General features: G+C 36.9%; 2 protein-coding genes and 1 pseudogene across 6 annotated transcripts in view; 1 reads left to right on the forward strand and 2 right to left on the reverse strand.

Moving 5' to 3' along the window:
• Positions 1-99: 99 nt before the first annotated feature.
• Positions 100-12,848, forward strand: LOC149047822 (RNA/RNP complex-1-interacting phosphatase homolog). 5 transcript variants are annotated; one of them, XM_089200078.1, is made up of 11 exons: positions 100-171; positions 3,906-3,959; positions 4,802-4,877; positions 5,044-5,093; positions 5,225-5,324; positions 5,540-5,619; positions 5,702-5,748; positions 5,834-5,894; positions 11,515-11,561; positions 12,067-12,142; positions 12,302-12,848. In XM_089200078.1, the coding sequence occupies exons 2-11, from the start codon at positions 3,919-3,921 to the stop codon at positions 12,711-12,713; spliced, it is 990 nt and encodes a 329-aa protein (XP_089056204.1). In that variant the 5' UTR covers positions 100-171; positions 3,906-3,918; the 3' UTR covers positions 12,714-12,848. The 5 variants fall into 5 exon arrangements, with proteins under 5 accessions (XP_089056204.1, XP_089056205.1, XP_089056203.1 ...); XM_089200079.1 differs by lacking the exon at positions 100-171 and adding an exon at positions 3,091-3,170; XM_089200077.1 differs by lacking the exon at positions 100-171 and having other exon boundaries at positions 3,736-3,959.
• Positions 12,849-14,716: 1,868 nt separating this feature from the next.
• On the reverse strand, positions 14,717-16,000 carry LOC149047823 (uncharacterized; annotated as a pseudogene).
• Positions 16,001-18,225: 2,225 nt separating this feature from the next.
• Positions 18,226-27,840, reverse strand: part of LOC113666371 (serine/threonine-protein kinase Nek11) — an 11,128-nt gene continuing 1,513 nt past the window's right edge. Inside the window, exons 2-17 of the mRNA XM_027182148.2 lie at positions 27,821-27,840; positions 27,241-27,321; positions 25,958-26,076; positions 25,665-25,694; positions 24,671-24,705; positions 24,191-24,317; positions 23,570-23,627; positions 23,104-23,195; positions 22,686-22,764; positions 22,273-22,316; positions 21,698-21,760; positions 21,084-21,140; positions 20,589-20,652; positions 20,030-20,195; positions 19,387-19,657; positions 18,226-18,894 (exon numbers count right to left, since the gene is read on the reverse strand). The exon at positions 27,821-27,840 is cut by the window's right edge and continues 65 nt beyond it. Coding sequence (XP_027037949.2) covers positions 18,684-18,894; positions 19,387-19,657; positions 20,030-20,195; positions 20,589-20,652; positions 21,084-21,140; positions 21,698-21,760; positions 22,273-22,316; positions 22,686-22,764; positions 23,104-23,195; positions 23,570-23,627; positions 24,191-24,317; positions 24,671-24,705; positions 25,665-25,694; positions 25,958-26,076; positions 27,241-27,321; positions 27,821-27,840 — 1,517 coding nt within the window. The 3' untranslated portion in view covers positions 18,226-18,683. The remainder of the gene's footprint in view (positions 18,895-19,386; positions 19,658-20,029; positions 20,196-20,588; positions 20,653-21,083; positions 21,141-21,697; positions 21,761-22,272; positions 22,317-22,685; positions 22,765-23,103; positions 23,196-23,569; positions 23,628-24,190; positions 24,318-24,670; positions 24,706-25,664; positions 25,695-25,957; positions 26,077-27,240; positions 27,322-27,820) is intronic.

The raw sequence follows: 27,840 nt of genomic DNA on the forward strand, positions 1-27,840 counted from the left end.
TAACTGTAACCATAAATAATAAATAAACAGTATTGGTGCCACGGATACCTGTTAGTATAAAATGCAGACTGCAGACTGCAGACCGGATACAAAGTGTAGACTAGGCACAAAATGTAGACTGCGGAGTGGGTACAAAATGCAGACTAGGAATCTACAGAGTTTTTTCGTCTGGTATGTGATAACATGTTATCTTACAACTTACCTAGCGTCACGCAATCGCTTTTCCGCGATCAGCTTTCACGATCATTTGAACTATTGAGGAATATTCCAGGTCCATTTCTTGATGACAATCGATCGTAATATAATTTCAAGCCTTCATAAACCCTTCTCACTCTGCGCGCGAGTTGGTTGGTGTGATGTCTGTACAGATTTTACCAAAGTAATAAAAGTAGATGTAGATGTAAATGAGATTTAACACGTCGGTGTCCGCGTTATCATCTTTTTAAGCGGTATGTGTTTATTTTGTTGACAAAACTGCAGACCGAGACCAAAATTGTTCCTTCGACTTGATATATTTTCGACGTCAGTAGATCACATCATATTAACTTACCTCCGCAAATCCTTCATTCCAGATAACAAAATCAAATAAACATGCTAACGATAGTATCTGAATTCGTCCTTGGCCAAACACAAACGACTCCACAAGATCACTTTCTCCAGGCATCGAAAACATACACAAAATCTTCCATAGTTAATTTTAATCAGACATTCATCTGGAGATAGCACCAAGAAAACCAATCCAGAAAAATATAATCGGCACACTCAACAAATCATGAATCTTGCAACACAGCTTACTGTTAAAGAACTGCTCAAATCAAAATGTTTGGTGCAATTCGTCAACACCTCAAGCAATGTTTGATTCAGATTTTTCCCACTAACTCTCGTCGTGAAGGAACAATAACCATGATCGTGTGCACAGAACTCCATTTTCTCTCGAACAACTATCCAGCATTTTCACAGCATCAGTATCACGTTACTATAGGTAATCTGATATCTTTGATCTGTCCAGTAGTATCTCATTTTTCATAAAGCGCGCTAAAATACACGTTAAAAACATAGAAAAACCAACATTCTCATTCTAAAAGATGATTCCATTTTACGAATCGCACTTTCGGAATCCCCCATTTACTTCGTTGAAATTTGAACACCTCTCAACCCAAAGAACAAAAACGACGCTCTAATTGGTGCAAGATACACACCCTAATGCAGCGATCTGATTGGTGCGAGATACATACCCTAAACGATCTGATTGGTGCGAGCAACATACCACTCTCTGTACGCTGACATAGATGTCATTTTTTTTTATTAAAAAATAATAACTCAAAAAGGTTGTCATCAGGCGATAGGTGATAGGTCATTCCAAGACGGAAAGGAATCATGGGTATACAACTCAGTAACTAGTTCTTGCTGAGTGTTGTACATGTACATTTTTTTTAATCTGGATAACAGTTTTTCTGTATAGTATTCTGTGATATATTCTTCCCAAATCTTACTTTGAAAATCTGTGATCTTATCATCTAAGTCATGTTGAATTTAATTTCTATGGGCTTCCTTATTAGCTTGAACTGATGAAGGTTCGTAGTAAACGTCTTACTTTCCTGGATTTCTTCAAAATACGTGTAACTCTTCTCTTTGGTATTCTGCTGGGCTCACGATCACAAACACGAATACCATGTGTACGAGGGCGATTAAAATAAACTAATTTGTCGTAACGAGATCTACAGTTTCAGACTGTAATTATTGAAAATACTTTATCATTGCTATCATTAAGCTTACTACCATATACAATAACGGTAACTGAGCAGCTTTCTCAAAGACGTTACATTCATTGAAGCTATTCACGGCAGCTTTTGATGAAGACATCAACAACTTTAAGTAGAAATAAGCCCACAAGACAATTGCGTAAACAATAGATAACATAATAACATTATAAACAAAAAAACACAGGATTTTGAATCGTGTATTTATTAAAAAAGAATATCCACACAACTACAATGAAAACAACATAAGATTCACCTTTCTGATCGTGAAATTAATACCATTCGTACTGTTATCGTAGCTACGTTCCTTGGCATCAAGTGAATCCTACATGGGGTCTTTCTTCACAAGCTGTTTGCATCCATTAGAGTTTTGTTCTTCAGTCACACGGAAGTAGTATTGTTTAATAGTTTGCATAGAGTATATGCAGTTTGGTTTCAGATTTGAGATTTTGCTTTTTTCAGCAAGTGTATGTTTTTCAACTGGAACATTGGCATACTTGGCATACTTTGCATACAAGGCATACAATACAAGGCTTTCATGGCTTTCTAGCGTTCGCGACTCAGTCCGTTCCAAAAATACCACTCAATAACATCTTTTAGTGTGGATTGGCCACGAACAGTACGACTTGTGTACGCGTCTGTAAGTATTTTGAGCGTTTGCACCATAAAGCTCCAGGTGATCGTAGACCAAAATCGTGGCACCTCCAACGCCAAAACAACAACCCCAGAGCGAATACAAAATGGCTAACAAAAGAGTGTTATAAAGAAAAATCTCGTGGTTCTTCATGTGACCCGGCCTTGTCTGTGCATGACAACGTCAATCATCATCAAAATAACAAACGTGATCAGCCTGAGAACACCTTCACCCTTATTGGATCACAGTTAGTTGTCATGGTTTTGAGGGCCCAATGACCACTGGGTACTATTGCGTAACTCTTCCATTTTGTGGCGGAGGAAAAAAAAAAACGACAAAAAAAACAAAATCGTTTTATGACTAGGCTACCACAGGTATCCCAGTAAAAAACACAGGATTTTGGATCATGTGTTTATTAAAAAGGAATATCCATACAACTACAATGAAAACATACATAAGATTCACCTTTCTGATCGTGAAATTATTACCATTCGTATTAAGGTATACAAGGTGTAAGTGTCCCTAAGGCACGGGTTTATCCCTTGTTTTGATTTAGTAATCGTTTAATTAATAATCTGTAAAAGTCACACTAGGTGCCTCGTCACGCGTTCCGTAAGTGGCATCGCATTTCCAAACAGAACGGATCTATTGTGCAATTCAATAATTCGATCGATTTCGCAAGTACTCGTGGTTTAATAGAAAGAAATTGTCTGTCGTTTTTATCGAAGGAAGGAAAGGTCTTTTTTGTGTCAACTCTCGCCAGATCCGGCAACAATGTAAGTTTAATTTACCTCGAGTGTTTCTATAGCTAATTTCTTGTCCCTAATTTTGTGAATCAATTATTTTTAGCTTCACGGTCAAATACGACATTTAATAAAGGAGGCGTTCCATAAAAGAAATTGGGGCGATATTTGTTGTGTCGATCAGTGAGATTCGTACGGTCCAGCTAGCGGCGATCAAGCGTCGCTATACAAGGTATACAAGGCATATAAGACTTTCGTGGCTTTCAAGACATACAAGGCTTTCATGGCTTTCAAGCGTTCACGACTCAATCCGTTCCAAAAATACGGCTCAATAACATCTTTTAGTGTGGATTGGCCACGAACAATACGACTTGTGTATGCGTCTGTAGGTATTTTGAGCGTTTGCACCATAAAGCTTCAGTAATCGTAAACCAAAAACGTTGAACCTCCATAGCCAAAACAACAACCCTAGAACAAATACAAAATGGCTGACAAAAGATTTTTCTAAGAAAAATCTCGTAGTTCCTCATGTGACCCAGCCCTGTCCGTGCATGACAACGTCAATCATCATCAAGATAACACATGTGATCAGCATGTGAACACTTTCACCCTAATTGGATCAGAGTTAGTTGTCATGGTGTTGAGGGCCATTCTATCGCGTTCGCTTTGTTCCCATTCATTTTCGTTTTCGGCGATGATATTTCGCTTTCCACGAGAGCTTCCGGGATTTGTGTATTTAGGAAGGCTTTTATCTTTAACTTCGCTTAGATTTTGAAGTACAATGACTACAAAAGTAGCTATTAACAAAAAGATACCTGCTAGGTAAGTATATCTTTTAATTACCTCTTTATATCAGAAGGAACCTCGACCAAGTTGGTTTGTGAGGTGTTCTTTATGAGTCTTCAATCTTCCATTGTAAATTGCTTAAGTGTCTCCAGACTTTATCACCCCTGAATCAAACATAAGGTCACGAGAGTAAATGAAATGATCACCAACTGTAGAAGCTGTTAACTGTTGATTAAATTTCTTTGTCAAAAATGTGTAGAGAACAGCGTGGAGAAGATGCATACTAACGTTTGGGTGTAAAAGGCTTAAAGAACGTCATCAATCATCATTGTTATAAAATGGAATGGTGTTATGCCTTTTTGAAAGACATGGCAGTTAAGAAACCATAAAAATCATCTGGATATTAGAAGGAATTACTTTTTAATTACACTGTATTATGATATAAGTAAACTGGACCTGCATGCTACAAAATTGATAACTATCCTCATTTCAGAGAAAGATGTTTGTTTCGTCTTGTCACAAGCGCACTATCCTCCTATTTCTTGGATTAGTGGCATACTACAAAGGGCTGAGATTTAAAAAGTCATCTTTAAGAACTTTAAAGGTGGCTAATTTAATTTAACAATGGACAATTCATTTGGCAAAACTAAATTATCCTGTAGTACCCCCCCCCCCCACCAATGCAGCAGCTCAGTTTCTTTAGAATTTTACTCCCTTCTGACATACCAAATGATCTAACACAAATAATACATATAATGTCAATACACAGGTTTATTTGACATATTTTTAAAACCTTTTAACACTCCTTGAATTTGTTCAGAAATGATAAGATTTTTGTCAGCAATGATCAGCAATGACTTTGATTCATTTTATAACAGGTGGAGAAACTATAACCCATGTGGGGTACCCATACAAGGAGAGAGGATTATTGCATTTAAGACACCTTTGTCACGTGTAAGGTGAAATAACAACATGTTAGCGATTTCTGATATGAAGTATTGCTCATGTTGTCAAGATATCAGTATTGAAAACAATCACTAGCTGCTGTCTTTTTAGGACTACCTTACATTTTAGAACTGACAAGTCTTTGAACTTACTTAGAGATGCTTTCTCATTGCAGCGATGTGACAGTGAAAGTGATCAATACAATGAAATCAAACCACGTGAAAGGTAGGTACAGTGTTATTTACTAGACATGTGGATGCTAATTTTTTTAAATTTCCATTCACATTTTTTCATCGCTCAGTTTAAAAACTGTGCTTTCAATATCTTTCATCAGTTTTTAATCTTTTTTTTTTAAGGTTTACACCAATGGATCTGGTGAATCATCTCAGCCAAAAGCATGTAAAACTTGGAATGGTTGTGGACCTCACTAACACTGACAGATATTATAATCACAAGGTATGTAGATCAAAGAATGATTTTAGTTTCTATTTTTCATACATATTGTTCATACATTTAATACAGCAACTCTATGGGAGGAAAAATAACTTAAAGGTTATTGCAATGGAGTTCAGATTGAAAGATCTTGTGAGTCAGACATGCCTTGTTGTTAGGCATCATGATTTCTACCAAAATAGTAATAGATTTATTGATCATATAAATTATTGTTCAAGGAGTTCTCTGACCAAGGCATACCTCATCACAAGATCAAATGTGTTGGAACAGAAATTCCAAATGAAAATGTGGTAACAAGGTAAGGGAATAATTTGAATGGAATTGGGATCTAGATAATCGCTCTTGGTACATTTAAAAAGTACTGTTACATTCTTCCAAAGGTTTAAGACTGAGGTCTGCAGCTTTTTGGATAAGGAGAGTGACTCTGGTAAGAAACATAATGGCACAAACAATTTACTCCTTTAGTCTGTTGAATCCCATATGATATGTTACCATCTTTGATTTTTCTCCAGATGCTGTTGTAGGGGTTCACTGTACTCATGGTCTAAACAGGAGTGGTTACGTAGTTTGTAGGTGAGAAAAAGTGACATACAAAAGTTAAAAAAATGATTTAAGAGTAAATGTCAATAAAAATCACAGATTATCGAAAAAGTTGCGGACACGGTCAAAAATCGATTTGGTTCATTTTTTGCCTGTGGGAAGCCTTAACTATTAAACAAACGGAAATGGGGTTAGATTTTTGAAATATGCACTTTGAAGGGAATGATTTGTTTCAACTTTTCCGGGGGTAAAAAGCTCAAATTTCACCAAGCGCGATCCTGAAATTATGCACTTTTCGGGCACTTGTCATGCTAACAAAAATGTAACGGAAGGACTTTTCTAGTTATAGAAATATTGAGTTGGACTTGCATTATCGAGACAAAGTGATAGTTTTTGTCTCATGTTATTCCTGGAGGAGCTACGTCCCTATTAAGAGACGACATCTTTGGCCTTTTGAAATTAAAGCAAAGGTGGCCTAGAATAGCTTGGCAAAAATACATGTGTTAGTGTCCCAAAGTTTACAATAACACTACCAAGAAGCCTTGAAAGATATTTCTTTACGATTTGGGTTTTATTTCTTTGACTATCAAAAGATGACCACAGCCGAATTTCGGTTAAAGTACTATGACGGCATAATGAGATGCGTAATAACAAAAAAAACGCGTTGGACACAAATAACTGTTTTGGTTAGTTACATCTTCAGTGGCCGTTAAAATGACTAGAAGCATATTAAAATGTCTATAACTACACTTGATTTTTATATACGAAGACAAGAGAAACAATTTTCGACTTTTGCTACCCTGAGAATCACGCCATAATTCTGCTTAATTCTAAACACAATAGGTTAAACAGTTGAGTTGCACTCAACAGGTTAAATTTGCCACAAAGCCGTTAGTTTACGTTTACTTCTCATCCGGTGAACATGGATTCGAGCATTTGCATCCCTTCTGCGCCTTCTGCACTCGCCAGTTTCGAATATACTGAAAATCGTCCAACACAAAGATAAGGAGGTTTCACAAGCAGTGGTACGCTCGAGTGACTGAAATCCGATATGCAGGACTTTACTGTCACACAACGCCTACTTGTAAATAATACACGCACCGCTTTTATAATCAGCGGATCAGTACAGTGGCCCACAACTGTGGTGGCCCACAACTGTCACGGCAAAACAAAAAGTCACGGCACTACAAACTTTACTCACGGCAAAACAAAATTGACTCACGACAAAACAAAGAAAACGAGTTGGTCAGCGGTTGGTCAGCAGTTGTTATTTGCATCTGAAACGGTACGCCGTGTAACAGTAAACAAACGAAATGGCGACCTTCCTTGCTAAGAACAATAATGGAGGGGTGAAAAAGAAGCCAATGATAATCTTAAAAGAGTTTATATTTATTCGTTTTAGATTCAACAAGCGGCGCCAGCGACTGGCAGGCGTGCGAGGTTTCACAATGAAATAAGAGAACAACCTTCGTTTTTCGTAAAATTGTAATTTACAATCCTTGAACTATTACAGGTTAACAAGAAAATCAAATAACACCTAAACAAATAATTTTGGCTACCGATTTTCAGTGAACTTTTAAAGAACAATTTTCTTTTAAGTTTCAAGACAATTTGAAGATTCAAAATAAATATTACGTACTAAAATGCGAAAGTTGTACACCACAAAATCGAGAAATAGGCCTGAAATGAAATTCTATCTTGTTCTCGATTATACGTTGCCTAGCACGTGACCAAAGCCTACCCAGGCGGAAATCCAAATTGACGGTGACAGTCTGGGCTTAGTTATATCACTCAAAACTCGTTCCCGTTTGTCTCATGTGATAAAGAGGGAATCATTAATGTTTTCACCAAGACAGTATTGCCTTGATTTTCCAATATTTACAATGATAGACAGTAAATTTCACTTTTACCTAATTTCCCACATTTACTTCCAACCTTTTCTTTTGAACCAGAAACAAAAATGATACATGTTCAAAACACATGAAATCATCCACCCTTGTCAAATGTAAAAGCATGACCGTTTCAATTGTAATGCCTTCTTATCCCAACGTTACTTTGTTTCTTTGCTACATTAGTGAACACTGAACTACTGCTCGTACTCTAAATATGACAATAAACCACAAAATTCCCTAAACCAGATAACATCAAACATAATCCAAAAAATCGTGTTAGTCATCTGTCAATTCACGAGTTTGCTCACAGAGCACTTTGACTCGAGCTTACGATGTTTTGCTCCGCGTGTGGTTCGGTAGTAGATGAAGATGCAAACTTTTGTAAAAGCTGTGGTAGAGGTACGTTTCTTAATTTTAAGTGTTCGTATTTGCATTTCTTTTAGTTCCAAATAACGATAGGTGTGAGAAGACACTGCTACAAATTAATTGATTAGCACGTGTCTGGAATAAGATTGTGCATGTAGCCTGTGTGTAAGAAGAAAACATTCATAATGTATAGGCCTTGATGAAATAAGGATTTTTCAACAGGTGGGAAAAAACAATGATCGTTATTTGGAACTAAAAGAAATGTTCGCAGATGTTAAGATCGAAAGATACAATCGGATGCTGAATAGACACATCTCTCATCACATTTGCACACACTGCAGATAGATGACTCTCAGCTTCGGCGGAAATTTCGTCCTCGTCGACGCTCTCCATGTCTACTTCTGAGACTTCACTAGCTTTTGCTTCGTTACCAGCGACTGTAACTTCTAATCGCTTCTTTGCTGAAAGACAGCTGGAGAAGCCACTAATCTGTTGCGACATGAGGACTTCATCAGGTTGAAATCGGCGTCCCCCGCTTTGTCTCTTGCTAGGCTCATGGTTTTCGAAACTTCCTGTAGATCGCTTTTCCGTCCACTATACTCCCCTTTTTTAAATTGGTCAGTTAAGAATTCGGTCTGTTTCTTTGTAAAACGCACCTTTTTCTTAATTGTCTTCAGGGCCCAACCCATTGGAAGAGGCAGCAAGCCGTCACTCTTTGATTGTGCAGCAACTTGAACGCTTGGTATTCGACTGAGTCCCTCCGTCAGCTTGGAAGAATATTCTCTTTTAGCTTTATCGTAGAGAGTTTCCTGTTCGAGCATCATTTGGTGTTTTCCAGTATCTAGGTGTGTCTGGAGGTTTGCAAAGCGACTGTATGCTTTTACACATCCTTCTTCTGGACACGAGAAAAGCATGTCATCTGGCTTATATTCCCCAATACAGCTTCGATCTTGGTTTTCGCTTTCAGTTGAGAAATCTGCTTTGACAGAGCTTTTCTTAATATGTCGGTGTCTCACAATCTTGAACGTCGATGCGCTACTTGGATTCTGCGATAGCGAGTTTAGGATTCCCAATTTTTCGGGTTGCTTCATGACTCCTTCGAACTTGGCCCATGGCACTACTTTACCGGAACCTGCACTGAATGCTCTCCACACTCGTACGCCACTTTCATCATAGTCGCATGCAAGGTGGAAGTTAATAGTCGATAATTATTTTTTACCTTATAACATAATTGACTGATAACCTATCCTGATATCTTTATCCAGTTACTTCTCAGTATTATTTTCCTTTTGGAGCATTTCGAAAAAAATGTTGAGAAGCCATATAATAATTTAGAACCTTTATTAATTGGATATATCCTGGAGTGTGATTTGCTATCTGGGCAGGGTACGCCTATCCAATTCTTGTATCATGTATGGTTTTGCCTAGTCGTTGACGGGCGGCAATGGCGGCGTTTGAGCATGCGCTTGCAAGTTAGCCTGGACACGCCCTTCTCTTACCTGGGTTGAATCCCTAGGCATGAAAAGGGCGGAGAAGGGAGAATTCAGAGAGTGCGTTAAGGTTTTCCACTTTTATTGATTACATTGGATGGAAATTCTTCATGTACACTTTGAAGAAACTCACCAAGGTTAGACCACTTAGACCTTCCGTGATGTTTTCCACACCTCTTGTGGCACCCAAGCTCTGCGATTGTAACTGATTTTTTATTTTTGCTAGAGACTGTCGACATCGCACGCAAATTCCCTTAATATTTCGAGAGAAAGAATTAATTTATACTTTTTCACCTTACACCTCCTCCTTTAAACAAACAGCTCTGCATGTGGCAAAAGAACAAAACTAGCCTAGGCAAAAGCCCCACAAACCCCAAACTGATGATTCAACTCAATTCGAGCGTTCCCCACGCCATTAATTAGTTTTGACAGGAGCACGTCAATAGTTTTAAATAAGTTTTGAAAGAGACGATATCCTTGCTGCATGATGACAGAGATACTGTCTGAGTGGACTGATGCCTTGTGTGTTCCTCTGCACCACAAACGCCACCTACAATATCAAGTAAAGAACAAGGCATTCTTCTTCTGCTGGGGTTAAAGCAACCGTTTTCTTTTTTCCTTTCACCGACGATTATTACGCTTTTGTTTACTTTCGTTAACTGATCACATTTGTTTTCCGTCGGAAAATTGTATCGCCATTTTCGTTCCATAAAGTTTTCATTGTACGGTTTATATCTGTGAAATTTTGTAAAGTCTATTTCTTAGTTGTATCGTTTTCGTTCATGATGGCAATATATTTGTTTGGATTTTATATGTGAGGCAGAATGAATTGTTTGTTGATCTCGCTACGTGACAGATTGTCATATGTCACGCAGAGTGACAGGAACCTGTGAAAAATTAATTAAAATCCAGCAAATCCCTAGCGTTACCTGCCCTTTTGTACAGGACTCTTTTTGTGTGGGACGTCAAAAGAGCCAAAATTAGGATCAAAGTAGACTAAACGTAACTGGGTTGTGACACGTTATAGAAAATGACAACAACAAATAACTTTATTTTACTCATCCGGTCGGCCCCCTTTACACCAAATTGCAAAGGGCAGTATTTCGAAAATATCTTCCAAGCAGAATAACAAGGGTCTATAAAAGATTTCTAAGGTAAGGAACTATTGATGTCAAAGCAAACATAAAAAGCTAAGTGCGGCTGCGACTCAAACAATGCTTGGCTCGTGTCATTGCAATGTTGATTTTGTTCATTTCAATATGGCGCCATTTACAATTTTAGTGAAGTTTGGTTGGTTAGTATATCAAAACAGCAGAAGATACCAGAAAAATGAAACGATAAATTTGAAGACCCACCTTATAAGCCCTCGTGATAGTATTGCTGAAGATTTTGAGAAACTACCACATGCATTTTTGCCACACTACATTAGGCCGGGTTTAGCATGAATTAAAAATGGCGAACACGTCTACTGGTAATTAACTCGTGGTTTCGTCAGGAAGGACACGATACAAAAAATATTACTACATCTTGGTAATGGAAGGCCACATGTATATATTTATAGTTAGTGAAGTCCTGCTGTTGCATTATGGTTCGTGCAAGGACGGCCTGAAAACTGCATAATTTAGAGCTCGCACGCACTCATTTTCTATCATGCAATTAGTGACGGTTTATTTCCGTTAAAATGAATATTTACAAAAACTAACCTTACTTTACTTTAAGTAGTACCTATAGCTACCTGTAGACAAAAAATGGGACGAAACAATTTTTTTACCATGTCCGCGATTTTTTAATTTTTCTTTGATTTTTAGGGACATTCACTCTTAATTATGTGATTGGGAAATTCTATCGACGAGGAAAAACATTTGAGTTTCTACTGATGAAGTGAATCCACTTTTTTCATTTTAGATATCTTATTGAATGCAGAGGATACACCTCTGAAGCGGCAATCAAAGGTAAAATAAGCCTTAAGATCAAAGACATAATCTTTTCAGATAACGTCACAATGAGTGTTACACAAGTTGAATAATCAGAGATTGATTTTCTTTTGCTTGACTTTGCTCTGTGATTGGTCCTGAAAACTCCCGCTACTCTCTCAACCAATCAGATTCATAACTAACACTAATCACGACTTCGTCGCCCGCGTTTTCCCGCGCAGTTGGCTTGTTTTACTTTGAGTTCTTTTTGGCTCTCAAAGGTATTTTTCTTTCTCCTGATTGGTTGTGATTACTCTAGTTTTGGTTTTACGATACTCAATCGAAAAGCGCTCTACTGAGTAAACCTCTCATGTACCTAAAAGAAAAATAGCCATTTTCGCCGTCACCTCTTCTCTGACCAGATTGTTTCTTAAAGTAATCTGATAACTTGCTTTTAATTTCCAAACTGTTGCGACCTACTGTTGTGATGAATGAATTTAAAATAACACTTAGAAACTTTTTTTGTTCTTTATTACTTTTCCAGCATTCAATGAAGCTCGAGGACATCATATGGAGCGTGAGAATTACCTGAAGGATCTCCGTGAAAAAATCCCCAAATTGTGAGTAAACCATTCAATTTCTTTGTACACGATTTCGTTACGCTATGTTAAGCGCATGTCACAAAGTAATGTATGGTAAGCCACTTCTTGCTTACCATTTAAATTTGTATGAAATGCTGTCACTTTTAACAGCGATTTCACATCTTTCGTTCGTGTTAGGGATAACGGGAAACAGGACGAAATTCAATTTGACAGACCAAGACATCTCTATACCAACCCAAGATATGCCACAGGAAAGGACGCATTTGAAGAGGACGTAACAAACTGGAGATCTCCTAACCACGTCAGGGAGAATACAAATGGTTACAACAACTTCAGACCACGTTATCAACAAGTCGATCGTTATCAATCCACGAGCAACCCAACCCAACGTAGACATTATCAACAAGTCGATCGTTATCAATCCACAAGCAACCCAACCCAACGTAGACATTATCAACAAGTCGATCGATATCAATCCACAAGCAACCCAACCCAACGTAGACATTATCAACAAGTCGATCGATATCAATCCACAAGCAACCCAACCCATAGAAGGGAGGTTTGGAAGGGAACGACACAGGGAAGATAATCATGATACTCATTCTCACTAAATCTTTTTGTTATAACAAACCAGTGTAAAGAGTACTTTTTTCATACAGCAGTGTAAAGGATACAGACTAAAGCTTATGGAAACGTGTATAAATAAACATCTTTACCAAATAAATGTTACTGTTTTGAGTTGTGTCATACAAAAGGTTTCCAACAGCAAAAAAAGCAAAGAAAGATTGAAATACCAATATATACAGTGAGGTTTATTTGAATTATTGTTGTTGCTTTAAGTCCACGAATAATAAATTTAATATTATCCATCCTCTTCATTTGGTAGGAGTTCCCAAATTCTTTTTTGTCTAGATGTCACAATTTTGTTTTCAAATAAATGGAAAGTCTTGATTTTCATACCAAGACTTTTCCTTGGAAAAATTAAAAAAGTCTAAAGTATTGTCTTTAAACAAGACTAGAGCTCCACTGCAATTAATCCTTTCACCCCTTGGAGTGACTAGCACCTAATTTCTCCATGAGTGACACATTAGGGTCACAAGAATGAAGGAAATGATCATTAACTAAAGCTCTAAAACATGATCATTCAGATGATTTCAGTTGCTAAAATCTTGCTTCATAATAATCCCCTTTGTCAGAGGAGTAAGATGATAATGCGAAAATGCATTTGAGCCTGCCTACAGAAGTCAAAGTTTTGTTCACTACCTCACCAGGTTGTGACCTAAGACAAAATAACTAAACATTTGTACAACTCTACCAACCCTCCCTCTCCTCCTATTTTAGTGATGGCAAAATGACATATCAAATGACACATTTCGGTATTCACATATCTCCATAATTACTTTGGGAGGGGTATGGTGGTTAACAGTTTCTTTTGATTCTATCCAGGATCCTTGGAAATTTACACACAAAACATTTCCATATGAACACTTAATTCGGCGTGTAACTGTGATGAACTTGCATCGAAAGACGACATCTTTTTCATCTCCGTAACCAGGCTGCGATTTCATATGAACAGATGACAATTGAGTACCAGCAAAATGGAGTGACAGAATTCCTCTTAATCTAGGTTTAGGTACTAATAACGCTACGGATCCAAAAGTTGTAGTAGTATAAATTCAGCATCTCACTTGAACGCAGAATAGGTTCCAAAGAGCGCAGCAGAGCTCATTCCAATAGCAAATCCGATCATGAAGCCAACTTTAACCCACTCAAAACAGCTCGGCTGAGGGCTCTTTGCATATTTATCCTCTTCTTTAATTGCTACTATACCCTTTGAGCAGGGTTACCGGGATACCTGGACGGTACTGGATGCTTGGGATCAAGTGTAGTGATATTACGGGTGTCGGACTAGTATACCGAAATAGTGAGCTCAAGTCTGGCCAAGGGCATACGCCTATTTCAAAAAAGGTTGTCATCAGGCGATAGGTGATAGGTCATTTCAAGACGGAAAGGAATCATAGATATACAACTCAGTAAATAGTTCTTGCTGAGTGTTGTACATTTTTTTTAACTGGATAACAGTTTTTCTGTATAGTATTCTGTTACAAGCAGAGCAAATATAATATGAACCTTCCCTAATCTTACTTTGAAAAGCTGTGATCTTATCATCTAAATCATGTTGAATTGAGCTTCTATGAACTTCCTTATTAGCTTGGACTTGTGATATAATCTTATCTTTGTCTGCAAGATCCAGTGTTTTATACCATTCTGCTCTGCCAGACAAAATTTTTTTCTTTTTCTTTGGCATTCAATGACTTATACCATTCTGCTCTTTTTTTGTGTGTGCAGAATTGAGCGAGTTAAACCATTCTGCTCTCTCTTTTTTTTTGTGCAGCATCCAGTGATTTATACTACATTGCTCTGCTGGACACAACAATTTGTTTTTCCTCAGAACCAAGTGATTTACACCAATTTACTGATTTGGACAAGAGCTTTTCTTTTTCTTCGGGATCCAGTGATTTGTACATTTCAGCTCTGTGGGATAAAAGCTTTTCTTTTTCTGCAGGATCCAGTGACTTGTACCATATTGCTTTAGTAGACAAAACTTTCTTTTTTCATGGCAGATTCCATTTGTACGTAGCTTTCTTTTTTCCTTTTTGCATGTAGTTCTCTCTGACTATGAGACTTATGTTTTACCATTACCCTTTGACTTCCAGCATTTGACAAATTAGTTGAACAACATATAAATTTAATACAATATTCTATATCTTTCCTCTGGAATTGTTTTTTTACAATATTCAGTGATGACTGAATAAGAAAATCTATGTCATTCATTTTTTCAAATATATCAAGTGTGCCATTAGGACTGAATCTTATAATATAGTACCTAACACCTTTTGCTTTTAATTTATATTATTGTCCTGAAAAATACAGCTGAAGCAATGATTTGAAATCCACATTAAAAGCCCAGTGTTATCCTTAGTATTATCTGTGATTAATTTATGAAGCAATTATTTGCTACCAAGGGATGTACAGCATATTATTCCTTGTTTCTCTAAATTAAAGACGTTTTTAATATCTGCATCATATATTTGAAGTGTCCTTGGGAAATTGTTGATAGTCAGTAGATGGTTATCGCCATCAAGTTTTTCTTTGTAAAACTTGTTTGCATGGTCAGTGATTCTATCTAGAGTCTGTGAATTCCAATACCCAAAATATTTGATTATGGAAAAACAAATGCTATAAAAAGATGTGGCACAACAGCATAATAAGGGAATATGAATGGTTGTACTTTCAGCATCTGCATGATTTGCTTCGAGGGGGGACAGCTGACAACTGTTGATCAGAAATATCTGCCATATCACATTGTTTTTCATTAATATGTACACCTTTGAGTTCAAATAAAACATTTGGATTTTGATAAAGACCTTGAAAATAGTTTATCACCTCATTTAAGGTATTAACCTCTAACAGTACACAAGTTCCTTGAGGATGGGGCATACCATATGAATCTCTAATCAAATATCTTAAACTTACCATCACCATTACAATTAAAACCTACCGTAGTACTAAGGATTGTAAAGAGAAAGGAATTATAATTTTCCTAACAAAGCCTGCATAGCATTAGCAAATGACACACAATAATTGAAATCTTGTACTTCACAAGTACCAGGTATAGTACCAGTATAGCTTGGACTATATTGAAGCTGATAATTAATATTGAACACTATTATCATTTCAGGTACTTCTGTTAACAGTAAATAGGATTGCTTGGATAGACCAGAATACAATTCATTATCAATTTTCATGATATTAACCAAGTCCATTGAGGATACAATACCATTCCTCGTTATATATGAGGGAAGTAAGTAACATGGCTACATACTGTGTACCAGCATTTAACCCAAATATTGCTACATTGCCTTGACTGTAAGGAGTTTGAATTGTTTTAGTAGAATTAATAGCAGGACCAGGGTTTGTTTCTATATCCCCAGACAGATTGGACTTAAAATGATTTAGCCTGTGATTCAGATTTTTATGAACATTTGGTACTGAATTAGACCTCCACGCATTCGACTGCCTTGGCTTTGAACTTTGTATTGGAAGATATTGGTTTAGCATTTTCAGTATCCTGTATTTGTTAGACTTTGGATATTTTCTCCTGACTGCATAATAATCATATCTGATTCCATGTGCATATATTTTTTAACGAGCTTTACTTGTAAAAAGATGCATGCGGGAAGACTTCGGTATGCTTTTCCTGATGTAGGTTCGAAGTAAACGTCTTACTTTCTTGGATTTCTTCAAAATACGTGTAACTCTTCTCTTTGGTATTCTGCTGGGCTCACGATCACGAACACGAATATCATGTGTACTAGGCCGATTAAAATAAACAAATTTGTCGTATCGAGATCTACAGTTACAGACTGTATTTATTGAAAATGCTTCATCATTGCGATTATTGAGCTTATTATCATATACAATAACAGATAACTGAGCAGCTTTCTCAAATACGTTACCTTCATCGAAGCTATTCACGGCAGCTTTTGCTGAAGACAACAACAACTTTGACATTAGTCCACAAGACAATGGCGTAAACAATAGGTAACATTATAACATTATACACAAAAAGCACAGGATTTTGGATCATGTATTCATTAAAAAAAGAATATCCATACAACAACAATGAAAACAAACATAAGATTCACCTTTCTGATCGTGAAATTAATACCATCCGTACTGTTATCGTTGCTACGTTCCTTAGCCTCAATAAATCCAACATGGCGTCTTTCTTCACAAGCAGTTTGCATCCTCTACAGTTCTGTTCTTCAGTCTCACGGTAGTAGTGTTGTTCAATAGATTGCATAGAGTATATGCAGTTTGGTTTCAGAGTTAAGATTTTGCTTTTTTCAACAAGTGTACGTTTTTCAACTAAGACATTGGCATACAAGGCTTTCAAGCGTTCGCAACCCAACCGGCGTTCCAAAGGTGTCTGGTCGTTTCGATACAAAGTCGTTTCGATACAAATCGAAGTCGATTCGTTAAACATGTAAATTCGATTCGATGCAAACTGAAGTCGTTTCGATACAGAAGTAAACTCGAGAAAAGTTCTGTTGAAGTGTGTTAGTTTCGTCTTTGATATGTGTGGTGATTTGTTGTTTTCTATTCAAGCTAAAATTCGACTCGATTAATTGAGCGACTCGATTGATCGACGTAGTTGAAGTCCCAAATCTTGTACCTGAAAAAAAGGTCCCAGTGTGTTTTACACACTGACATCAGTTAGTTTAAAGCGTTTGGATTGTTTTATACGCTATCACTAAGAACAATGGGGTAAAATAAGCAAGTTTTTCAAAACAATTAGTTTACGCGTCTATTGGTATGATAATTTATAAATCCACGGGCCAGAATAACTCCTGTTTCCTCATGGGTCCGTTGCATTACCGACTTACACGACATTATTGATAATATTCCTGTTTCTTGATCGTAGGTATAATATGCGCTGGAGTTATAGAAAAAGTCTCAAATGTTTTTATATAAATCTCTGTTCTCGATAAATAAACTTAACCAAAACTTAGTCTCGTTTGCGTGTTCTCATTGCGTTGGAGGTTTGGGTACATGTGGATGTTCGCGGAGTTATGTGTTTGTTTTAATTTACAACGGATGTTTGTGTTCGCTCTAGTATGGTATTCTGTCTCGGAACGACTTGAAGTAATGTGAGTTTGTATCGAAGCAAAAATCTCGTGGTTCGTCATGTGACCCGGCCCTGTCCGTGCATGACAACGTCAATCACCATCCAGATAACGCACGTGATCAGCATGTGAATACCTTCACCCTCATTGGATCACAGTTAATTGTCATGGTGTTGAGGGCCCAATGGCCACTGGGTATTATTGTGCAATTTTCCATCTTGTGGTGGAGGAAAAAAAAAGACGACAAAAAAACAAAGGCGTTTTATGACTGAGCTACCACAGGTATCCCAGTAATTAAGGTATACCCCTTGAAATGTTGTGTACGTCCGCAAAAGAGAAATCAAACCATATTGAATACCACTATAACTCTTGGCTCCTCTTGAAGAGACTCTTGTGATAGTGAAACAAAAGTTTCTGCACTCTAAACACTTTATTTGTAAAATGATGAAGTTCACCTAACAACTCTCAGTACAATATAATTAGGGATGGCTCCTACTGCTTGTCAAAATTTACCTCTCGTCCAGCTTCGCAAAAATATTGAAAATATACTGACTTGCTTTCACGATGTCGATCCCAATGATAAAAACAAAATACTTTAAAATACGAGGAAGATGGGTTATCACTTGCTTAGCAGGTGACACTGATTAAAACATTTACGCGACTTTTTCTGGGAAACTCGCGCATGACTTAGGAATGTTACTCCTGACCACGTAAATGTCTCTTGAATACCTTTTGAAATAAGTGATTCGAATTTTACTTTCCAAAGAACTGATGTAGGGGAACGTTTGACTGCAAGACAGAAAAAAAGCGAGTTGTATTTCACACAAATATTTACAAAGCTACTAGACTATACTTCAAACTGAACCAATTCACTCTGTGTCATTAACTGAAGCAATTTCTGCCTGTTTTTCCATAAAAAGCAATTGATCGACTATGAAGCAGTCACTGGGTTTATCGACAATCTTGGCCAGCCCGTCTTGTATGGAGTCTTCACTTCTGAGTTCGTTTCCAAAGCGGACTTGTTTAAGAAAAGAGTACACTCGACGGAATGCCTCGGGTCCAAGCAGCCTCTCACCTTCACTAAGTTCAAGTTAAAGCCAATTTTCGTGTCATTAATCTTTTACAAAAGTAAGAACGTAAGCAAAAAGGAATGGTGGTGGCAAAATGAACAATGTTGTCTGTAAAGACCAACAACCTGCAAGAGAACCGGTTTGCTCTTTCAGAAAGACTCAACGTCGGAAATTTTCATACTAAGCATTGTAATGGGTTTGTCTTCGTCCACACATTAACGACACCGTTTTCCGCCCACATGTCTCACATTACTGGTAGAATAAAATTTGCAAGAGGAGAGTAAAGTGTTGGAGGGTTTTACTATGACCCACCACTCATTCGAAAAAGGGAATTTCTCTTACTTCCAATTCCACACAATAAATCAATCACAATGAGAAAGGTTTTTCAAAAAATGTAAAAAAAAAAAAAGTCGTTTTTTTTCCCACCTGGAACGTTATCAATGCTATTGTTTAGGGTGGGTAAGGGAGGTGGTTACCATAAAGAAGCAGTTAAAAAGGATACGCCTTTAGTGCTTCGATTCTCTTGTATCTCCAAGTGTCTGTGAAACCTTCACTTGGCAAGTCCCCTTCACTTAGTTTTTGGTCGTGTGACTCAGTCTGTTCTAACGCATCATTCATCTGACCAATCAGCGCACTCAAATCATCTTCATCCTCAACTTCATCTTCGCTATCATCGTTTTCAAAGTCGTCCTCAAACTGCGAATAGAACGTCTCAGCTAGCTCGGCATCATCGGGAATTTCCGACACGTCAGTCAAACTCAAAGATGCTTCTGCTGTGTTATAAAACAAAGTTACAACATCAGCACCGATTCCGATGTTATATAAAGGCCGAAAAAAAATTCCAGCAGTCATCATATCCTTCTTGTTTTAGCCTGCAGAGCAGGCGTAATTTTGGTGGGCGAGTACTCGTTATTATCTCGGTGAAAATTGTATAGCTGCTATCTTTAATTTTTACAGTAGCGAAAGGCTGGGGAGAGAAAAAAATTCGTACCAAGGGGGTGGGCGACGGTCAAAAAGAATACTCTGCGAGCTTCTCCCCGTTAACTCACCCTAATAAGATGCCTACCCCGTAAGCCACTCTAGTATACGTTTAGGTTCTTCTGTATTTGCCTATCATTACGCCTCATTTGTATAACTGTTCTTACCTTCCACACAATGCTTTTCGTCTCTATTTTCCCATGACATAACCGGCACTCCTGTCTGGGGTGAGGTGCGGGGACTGAACTCCAGTGAGTCAGTGGCTGTTATGGTAAAGGCTGCGTCATTAAATACGTCTGGATGCTCCGCGACCCAGGGTAGAGACACTCGGCTCTGATAGTTAAGTGTAAGTACAGTAACTAAGATTATGTTACATCCCTAGTGATTGATAAAAGCAAAGACTTTGTATTTATTCCCTCTTAAAAGCCAACACTTTATTTTAAAATTTATTTTAGATTGACTATATTTCGTTTCTTTTACCGCCTTAAGAAATTTCAAGTGATGAATTTTGCGATTTTTCAGTGACACAGCTTTTCTAAGAGAGGTGTACAACCATACCCTAGTTGCGTTTAGGGAGGCTGTTCATTCTAATGATTTTTACACAGTCATAGAATTTGGATGTCAATAGAACAAAAAGATGCCTTGTACTGATTGTTATGTAAACCTCGCCGAGGTAAGTCGGAGCCATAACAAGTGAATCGACAAACGAATATTGGTCAAAGTTACCTGATTTTTCTTATGAGATGAGTATCGTTGTTGATTTTCAGCGACCTGGACGGCGGTAAATCTCCTTCAAATACAGTTCAACAACAACTTTGATCAGAGATTAAAACAAGTAAAAAGTTTTCCCTTTGTTTTTCGATAAAAGATTTGAATTTCCAATTTCCATCTCTCTTTGACAATTCTATGCGGACCTTTTCTTCGAGTGACCATAAAGCAAATCAATTAGGCTGAAATACAACCCGAAACAATTTGACGAGGATCACTTCTACTGACAGGTTTGTATCTCGGTCCAAATACAAAATAGAAATCCAACTTAATTTAAATCCTCAATCTTACATTGTCTTTAAACTTAAGAGGATAAATATGTTGTTTATAGCTGATAAGTCTTGGATAGAGACATCAGCCTTCAAGCGTGCGCATGTCGAGGAATGGATGCTATGTGGAGACCAACTAAGTGGACAAACATGAAGAAGTGTTTAGTACTATAATAACACATACTTAAGTCTCTCAGCCTCCTCATCTGCCTTTTGTTGTTTCCTCAGTTTCATTTTGTCCCTGTCAATAAAACACAAAGAGATAAAACGGTTAACGAATGGAACCTCTAAAATAGAGATGATGCCACCGCAGTGAGGCCAAGCTCTTTATGAGAAGATGATCTCATAAAGATCTCATCCTACAACCGCCTGTACTAAGAAGGCAGAAGTGAGATGAGAGCTCAGCTAAAACTCGACGATATGGCAGAAGCTGCTACCAGAGAACAAACAACTCTATCTGAAGGTTAGAGTTTATTTCCTTCATTATTTACGAAGTTATGGAGCTGAGCCTAAGCTCCCATACAAGGCTTTATAACACTTTCCTCTCATAGAGAGCTTGGGTGCCCTGTGATGCCACCACAAGCAAGCATTTCTGGTCAAACGGATGTAAATGTATGTTTAAAACAGTTTTAGTTCCATATCATGTTCTTCCAATCCTTATATCCAAGAATGAGACTTACAGAAATTCATCTAGTTAACCCATAGTGCCAGCAGATATGACATTACAAATACGTGCAAGTCACGTATCAATAAAACTACATATTTTTTTCATCATTCTTCATTGAGAAACTGACTTACATTGGTGTCAGCGGTCTTCCTGCAGGTTCTTTATACAGACATCCACCTTGCTGTTCAGTCACTCTTGTTGAATTGCAAGAAAGTCCAAGCAACCCTTAATGAGTGTTGTGCAACTTGTGTTGTAGTAAAGTTAAAAATGTACCCTGGGTACATACTAATTTGCCTGTTACAAGAATTCTTGAAGTTGATTGATCATTCAAAATCAAGAGATAAGTTTTCTTCTTCAGGAGGGGGGGGTGAGGGGGGGTGAGGGGGGGGGCTGGGGAATACTCCGCCAGGAAGTTTTGAACAAACAAAACTCAACGCACCGACTAAACTACAACAGAAAGAAAATACTGGTATATAGAATTTGTCGGGAAACAAACAGAGCCAGAAGTTATTTTTAAGGTACAAAAATTTGAATTAATCACATTTTCAAATTTCAAAATATGTAGGTTACTCAGTGTTGCATGCCTTTCTGTAAATGATACCACAATTTGACATGCTGCCAGTTGTGGTACCATAAAGACAAAAAAAAACTGCACTAGGTAATGGAGGAAAAGGCAGCATACTTGTAGATGTGATGCAGTACTTACTGTATGGAGTGTCCAAGTTTATCGTCTATTTGATGCTTTAATTTCTACGAAGAAATCAACAAGACTGTAGTTTGTATTATCTTTGCTTGGAGAGCCTACTTTGATTCATTCAAGTAGACAATTGGATGAAAAACAAATTTTAAACTCTTGCCACTGCTACCATTGATGTTCTTGTCCCATGTGATTGTGAAGTGAAATTAATGTACTACACACTCAGTTTGAAAACCAAAAGGGGATCAGTTTTGTGCTTTGTAAGTAAAGGGACCTTTGTTGTAGAATTAGTTTGAAATCAATACTAATGCCTCATACACATAATTTTCTCCTTCATTCTACACCTGCTCATTTGGGGTTAAATCAAAGTCACCAAAACAGTCTATACTCCTTACATACAATGCACACTGTAATACCCTTACCGATAAATGCTGAGCAATGTACTCATTTTTGAGAACTTCACTTGCACTAGGTCGATTAGCAGGCTCCTTATCTAACATCCTGTCACAAGAAAAGAAATTCATGACATGGTTTCTAGATTAGGTATCACAAAAGTTTTGAAATCAGGATTGGAACTGTTGTTCTTTATCAGCTGACAAGACACAATTTGACCAGTGACACATGAGTATCTTCTGTTGTTGCATTGCTTGACTGTGGATAGAAGAATGTTCTTGTGCAGCTATCACAGTAATAAAATGGAATGAAAGTGTTAAATAAACAGAGTATGGTTCAATTCATTTCCTTATGACAATGCCAGCAAATAGGGTTTTTGTAGAGACACAGCAGATATCAGGTAAAGTAAGTAAAAAAGATATTATCCTTGTGGCTCCATAGTCTTACCTCTCATAGAGAGTTTGTAACTCCTTGCTGTAATGTTCAGATAATTTGGGTGGGTTCCCTTCAACAATTTTGTACATCACCCCCATCAGACTCTAGAAATAAAACAGTTAGATTGCACACACAGTAAATTTGGCTCAGAAAAATTATTCTGCAGTCTTGCAACCAACATGTTAGACATTAAACCTATAAACAAATCTATGAGCCAATTAGAGTTATCTACAATGAATGGACATTCAGCAATTGGCTCGCACCACTTCTTTCCAACCTTCCATCAGATGTCAAAAGCCTGTCAGGCTACTCTACACAAAGAAAAAGGTACTTTAGTGGAGAACGTACCTAAAGTCTGTGGTGTGTACCATGTAATACTGTCCAAGAGATTGATATTTCGTCATAGCAGTAAGCCTGTCTCAAGTTATGTCACATTAAAGGAAAGCTTGAAGGAGCTTTTCAACTCTGAAATACTAACCTCACCCTGGAATGCATGCTGTAGGTTACACAGCTCGTACAACACTACACCCATAGACCTGGAAATTAGATATTCCATCTTTAATAAACTCTGGACTCATTGAATTTTGTATAGAATTTCAGACGCTTGTGTCAAGAAGGGGGTCCTGAGCAGATTTAATAGGTTCAAACAATTTAATTACATAATAGAAGAAACCAAAGGACTAGTTTAAAATGTTAATCAAGGCTTTCCATTTAAAATAGATATTCAATAGGCAATAAAAAAATCATTGCCCCGTTTCCTACATGTTGTCAATCAGATTGCTCTGTTTATGCAATTTTAATATGTGATTATTAAAGAGGTTGAATGTTTATGAGTCAGGAAACTTGTGAAAGAATATAAAAGTACCTTGTTGGGTTACATTACATGTGGATAAGCCAATGAGCAGAAGGGCTCATGACATTAAAAAACCATTCCGTAGATTCCAACTATACAAGAGATATCCTATCATTTATCTCCAATATCTCCAACTTCCTGTAATTTAATGGTATGCCAGTTGCCAAACACTTGGGTCTCTAATTCTAACTGCAGATTAATAAATGGACGAGAAGGATGTTCACCGTGATGAACACAAAGTCATACCATATGTCTGATTTGTATTTGTAGCCTTCATGTTTAAGCACCTCTGGACTCATGTAGTATGGTGTCCCAGTGAACGTTGTAGCCATATCAGATGTACCCATTAAAATTCTCGAAATACCAAAGTCACCTGTTGAAACAGTAAAAAAATAGAATTTTTTCTTTGTCCCATGCTTGTGACAAGATGAAATATCTTTTTATACCATACTGTAGTTTAAAGTTTGAATTTTTCTTTATTTAAAAACCAATGCAAATCATTTTGATCTGATAGTCATAATAAAATACAACATATCTTGACAAGTAAATGAATGACAGTTAGAATAGTCTAAAAGCAGGCTGCCAAAATACAGCCAGAGCATCAGAGACAGGAGAAATAAGCCAACATCCCTTGTGCACTTTGCCACTGTCTGGGCTTTTGCACTTTGCCTCCTGTGCCATCAATAAAAAAATTTTTTTCTTGACCCAAATTCTAGTTATACCTACCTAATTTTATGAAGTTATTCTTAAGGAAAATATTCCTGAAAAATTAAAAAGGATCTCAGTATTATGAGAAGCAGGTATTTGTAAAATCGGTGACCAGTCAACTCGCCGACGGACCAACTTGCTGACGCCATCTTGCCGACGTATAAAATCGAGTAGAGACGTTGGCGAGTTGGTCCTCAATCCAATACAACTTATTAGAAGTTAAACATACAAAAAAGTAAAAGTAAGCTTAAACATCGGTGAACATTGGTGAACATCAACAATGACTATAACAGCTTTTAAAAGACGTGAACGAGTTATATAACTCATTCGCGTTTGAAGCTGTTAGAGTCATTGGTGATGTTTACTTCACTTTATTCGCCTTAAGATCCTCATACACTTTGTTGCAAATAAAAAGAAATGCTTTTTACTAAAGATCTTGCCAAGAAAGCCAAGTTTTCGTTAAAAAATCTGAGCGATTGACTTGATGAGTTTTTATGGTGTTGTTGTTGCACAATAACTCGTTCGCGTCTTAAGCTGTTATAGTCATTGGTGATGTTCATCAATGTTCACCGATGTTTAAGCTTCTGTTTGATGTTCACCAATGTTCACCAGTGTTTTTTTACTAAATATCATTTACTTTTCTGTATGTTTAACTTCTAATAAGTTGTATTGGATTGAGGACCAACTCGCCGACGTCTCTACTCGATTTTTTACGTCGGCGAGTTGGCGTCGGCGAGTTGGTCCGTCAGTGAGTTGGCGTCGGCGAGTTGGTCTGTCGGCGAGTTGACCGTGATTCGTAAAATCTGTCACTTTTCAGTAGTTTACTTGCAGTGAGACATTAGAATGTAGTAAGTATGAAAAATTTAATATATGATGGACTGCTCAATGTAATGTTATAAAATGGGAGGTTTGGGTATCAGAGATGGCATGCATAAAATAAAAAGATGAAATACGTAATACGAGTTATATAATAATTTAAGTGTATTTAAAATATAAAGGTGTTATGCTGTACCGTGTCTTCAAGTCTCTGTGTAGAATTCGCCTGTATTAAAGAAAATGTCAGTTAGATTACTTATCATACAGGCCTGAGTTGTTCAAAGCATGGATAACACTATCCACTGGGTAAATCTCTATCAGGTGGATAATGCAGTATGTTTTGCTAATGCTTATCCAATGGATAGTGATTTATCCATTGAATAGTGTTATGTGGCCTTTATATAACTGGGCCTAGTAATCAAAAAGTGTTATCAGAACAATAAAGTACCATGAATGAATAGGGAGGGGATTAACTTCAAACAAACTTACTTTTCATGCATATACTTCACAGCTAGAACCAGTTGAATAAACCAAGCCAGAATTAATGACTCGTCAAATTTCTTCCCAGCTTCCTTCCAAGCCTTAATTTTATCATCAAGATCACCTCCCTAGGTAGGAGAAAAAAAGCACATTATTTTAGATTATGTCTATACTCCCCAAATACGCATGATGATGGTCAAAGAGAAGTTCCCGATAGAAGGGTGGAGGAACTTATATACTGTTATGAAGAAATTCAAAGGAATTGTCAGTTTTAACATGAAGGCATTTTACACATGCAGACATAAATCTCTGTGAAATATTTCACATACCAAAAGCAAAAAAAAAACAAACCAAAACAAATACAAAAACAAAGACAAAAGCAATCTGCTAGCCATTGTCTATAATTGGACTCACTAGCTGTGAACACTATGAGGATTAATTTTCTAGATCATGCCAGTAGAAACATTTTTCTTCAAGGTGAAGAGATGTCTCAAAAGTAACATTAAACTTTAGTTTCATTCCTCAAACTGGAATTTTGGGTTATAATTAGTAAAGGTAACAACATGATTTCGAATGCAATTTGGTGTTAATAAGCACAAGTAAATGTTTCAAAGACAACAAAAAATTGCAAGAGCCCATAGGGCCAGTGAAATTTGCAATTGTTGAAAGATTGTTAAGTACTAATTTAGACTAAATTGCACTTGAATCATGTTATTACTTGTTACTAATTTACATGAAAAACGCATAACAGAAAGTCAAGAGGGGTGATATTGTGGCAGTGCACTCATGCAATAATTAGTAATTAGCACTCATGTCACAACTTTGCTCTCATGTTACAACTTTGCACTTATGTTACATGAAAAATTCACCTGTTTTCAGCCAATTAGATATGCGAAATTTTTTATGTATAATTATTATTACAACAGTTAGAATGAATTGACAGTAGAAAATTTACATTCAATTTGATCAGACATGCAACAATTTTTGGTGGGTGGGAAGACATTCAAAATTTACACAACAATTTTAAGAGCACAAATGAACAGAATGCCTTTCCATTTGATCCATTAGAATACTTTCCAAATATATCTAGTTTGCTGCTATAAGTACATAATAAATTAATTGGTGTGTGTGCTTTTCAATGTGCAAATATCAAGTTATGAATTAAATGGAGAAGTTGGGAGAGAACTCAAGAGTAGAGAAGATGATCCAGCTGTCACTATATGCTAAGTTATCTCAGACAAACAAACTTAAAATCAAGACAGGTATGCTTGACATAAACATTTTAAACTCACCTCACAATATTCAGTAACAATGCAAAAGAACTCTCCATCAATGAAACTGTCCAAGAACTTGACAATGTTAGGATTCTTCAGCTAAAAAATAAAAACTGTAATCTGAGTACAAGTCAGTAAGTGCTTTTTTTTTTTTTAACAAAGACACTGAGAAACGAGAGCACTCTCTCAAATTGCTAATGCTACAATATTCTTGGGGAATATCACAAGTTAACCCCTTAACTCCTAAAAGTGAATAAAACAAAACTTCTTCCTATAATATCCATAAATCATTCTGCAAAAAGGCCATGAGAATATTCAAACTCATCAGGTAGAGGCTGCTATCTTGATCTAGCACCAAGTGCTCATAACTAATTTACAAGGAAATGTGTTGCAGCTAGAGGGGAGAATTAACAATCAGATCTTAGGGGTTAAAGGGTTAAATCAAATTTTTCTTATTGTATTTTTATGCTCATTGTTTACTGGATATACACTTAAGAAATTTAAGTTTTTAGTTCAGGGTAAATGTTGCTTGTTCTACATTGTGCCCTCTTGCATACATGTATCTCCCAATTAATATGAACTGAAAATTTAAACTTACATCAGATAACATTCTTGCTT

This window comes from Pocillopora damicornis, chromosome 3, assembly GCF_964200805.1.
Source record: "Pocillopora damicornis chromosome 3, jaPocDami1.2, whole genome shotgun sequence".
Taxonomy (NCBI): Eukaryota; Metazoa; Cnidaria; class Anthozoa; order Scleractinia; family Pocilloporidae; genus Pocillopora; species Pocillopora damicornis.

Coding starts and splice junctions, on each gene's coding strand:
- LOC149047822 (XM_089200080.1), top strand. CDS start 4,746: ATGATAAGATTTTTGTCAGCAATGATCAGCAATGACTTTGATTCATTT. Junction 5,749..5,833: donor GGATAAGGAGAGTGACTCTG/GTAAGAAACATA, acceptor ATTTTTCTCCAG/ATGCTGTTGTAGGGGTTCAC. Junction 12,143..12,301: donor CGTGAAAAAATCCCCAAATT/GTGAGTAAACCA, acceptor CGTTCGTGTTAG/GGATAACGGGAAACAGGACG.